General features: G+C 48.6%; 1 protein-coding gene across 1 annotated transcript in view; it reads left to right on the top strand.

Annotated features, from left to right (window-relative positions):
- sema3bl (sema domain, immunoglobulin domain (Ig), short basic domain, secreted, (semaphorin) 3bl) overlaps nt 1-2,500 on the top strand; it is a gene marked incomplete at both ends in the record, with an annotated part of 66,559 nt that overhangs the window by 56,895 nt on the left and 7,164 nt on the right. Inside the window, 2 exons of the mRNA XM_084445577.1 lie at nt 1,472-1,703; nt 2,073-2,164. Of these exons, the coding sequence (XP_084301703.1) occupies nt 1,472-1,703; nt 2,073-2,164 (324 nt within the window). The remainder of the gene's footprint in view (nt 1-1,471; nt 1,704-2,072; nt 2,165-2,500) is intronic.

Raw genomic sequence — 2,500 nt, 5'->3', positions numbered from 1 at the left:
ATGACATCAAACGTCTAAACGCACGTGTATAATTTCCATTGACAAACAATGGAGAGACAGACGTCTCATAGCTGTAACGTACCTGTAACACAGACGCTGAGCACATGTTGTTTACACGTATTGCGCATCGTGTGCGTGACGGCAACACTACAGGTTAGATGCGCCTCACATATGCGACACCAACACTACACATGACAGTTTGGTAAAATCATAGATGCACGTACGTACGTACGTCTTGTAATGTGTGCAGAAATTGCATAGCGACGTGTCAAACGTGCCAGTGCCTTGCTAGCGCAGCAGACGTGTTAGCGGCCGCACGTGTAAGGTCAATTGCCTTTAAATCATAGCCGGTTCTAATCTCGTCCTTGCCAATTGGTAATGCATTCTCAATAAATGGAATTCGCACATGTTAAGCAACTTGTTTTTAATAAAGCCTAATATCTGAATGACTCTTTCTTCGCAATTTAAAACAAATGTTCAGATACACGTGTTTCTTGTCAATAGAGGGCGCTGCAGCACCGTCAGCACCAGTTCGTGCACGCTCTTATTTGAAAATGTAGCGATAGTAGAGATAAAACGACACATATCTAGGAAAAGTTATGCAAGGAGGGTCCTGGAATTTGATTGAGTGCAAATAAATATTCTTAATTTTTATTCAATATGGACAAATGAGCCCCGCTCGCAGTTTCTAGTGCCCGCTGACTTAACACGAGCGTGCAAACGTTACATGCATGTGCGCAAAAGTGGCACGGCACATTTTACACGTCACCCTCTGAGAATCCTCACTAAGACTAAGAAAGTGGAGCATATCACACCAGTACTAAGGTCTTTACACTGGCTTCCTGTCTGTCAAAGAATTGACTTTAAAATACTGCTGTTGGTTTATAAAGCACTGAATGGTTTAGGGCCAAAATATATTTCTGATCTGCTCATATGCTATGAACCATCCAGACCCCTCAGGTCGTCTGGCACAGGTCTGCTTTCTGTCCCCAGAGTTAAAACAAAACATGGAGAAGCAGCATTCAGTTTTTATGCTCCACATATCTGGAACAAACTTCCAGAAAACTGCAGGTCTGCTGCAACTCTTGGTTCTTTTAAAACAAGCCTGAAGACTTTTCTTTTTGCCACTGCTTTCTAAGAGGAGCTATGTTTATCAGTATACTGCACTGTAACTTTTATTCCTGTATTCTATTTGTCCTGCTTTTTGTTTAAATGTCTATAATGACTTGCTTTTTGTTTTAATGCTTTTAATTAGTCCTGCCTTTTGTTTTAAATGTCTATTATGTCTTGCTTTTTGTTTTAATGCTTTTAATGTCTCATGTAAAGCACCTTGAATTGCCCTGTGGCTGAAATGTGCTATATAAATAAACTTGCCTTGCCTTGCCTTGCCTTGCCTCCCTCCCTCCTCTCCCCTCCCTCCTTCCCCCTCCCTCCTCTCCCCGCCCTCCTCCCCCCTCCCTCCTCTCCCCAGTGCCCCAGTAAGATCACCAACCAGCCCGGCCGGCTGTTCGGCAGCACCAAGGACTTCCCCGACGCCGTGCTGCAGTTTGCCCGCGGACACCCGCTCATGTGGCGCCCCGTCTACCCCGCGCTGCGCCAGCCGCTGCTGGTCAAGGCCAACCTTCCCTACCGGCTCCGCCAGATTGTGGTGGACCGCGTGGAGGCCGAAGACGGCCAGTATGACGTCATGTTCATCGGCACAGGTCAGAGGTCAGGGGTCAGGCCCTCTCTTAGGGGCAGATGTATGGATGTTAGCGAGCATAGCGAAAACAGCAGCTTGGCCAGTCCTGAGAAAACAAACACTGGGCCTCTTATGTTTACATTGGATGAACCAAACCAGGATAACTTTCTTAAACATGCATAAACATGCCTGATATCAACCTGTCTGTATGAAGATGGGATCAGGGAAGGCTGTACTGTAGTAGACTCTGCTACTGCTTCCCTCCCTACTAGTCAGCTGGTCTTCACCCTGATCCTATTGGTCAGTGCCTTCACCAAGTTCACCCTGCAGTATGTCTTCGATTGGTCACCCCCCCATGTGACCCCTGACCCCTGTGTTTCCTGTGTGTCAGACGTGGGCACGGTGCTGAAGGTCATTGCCCTGCGCGGAGGCAACTCTCTGGACACTGAGGAGGTCACCCTGGAGGAGCTGCAGCTCTTCAAGGTCGAACACCTCCTCCATAACTCCCCCACACCTCCACACCTCCTCCATAACTCCCCCATACCTCCACACCTCCTCCATAACTCCACCTCACCTCCACACCTCCTCCATAACTCCCCCACACCTCCACATCTCCTCCATTACTCCCCCACACCTCCACACCTCCTCCATAACTGCCCCACACCTCCACATCTCCTCCATAACTCCTCCACACCTCCACATCTCCTCCATAACTCCTCCACACCTCCACACCTCCTCCACACCTCCTCCATAACTCCCCCACATCTCCTCCGTAACTCCACCTCACCTCCACACCTCCTCCATAACTCCCCCACACCT

This window comes from Borostomias antarcticus (genome assembly GCF_949987555.1).
Source record: "Borostomias antarcticus genome assembly, chromosome: 11".
NCBI classification, from domain to species: Eukaryota; Metazoa; Chordata; class Actinopteri; order Stomiiformes; family Stomiidae; genus Borostomias; species Borostomias antarcticus.
This window is presented reverse-complemented; position numbering and strand designations above follow the sequence as displayed.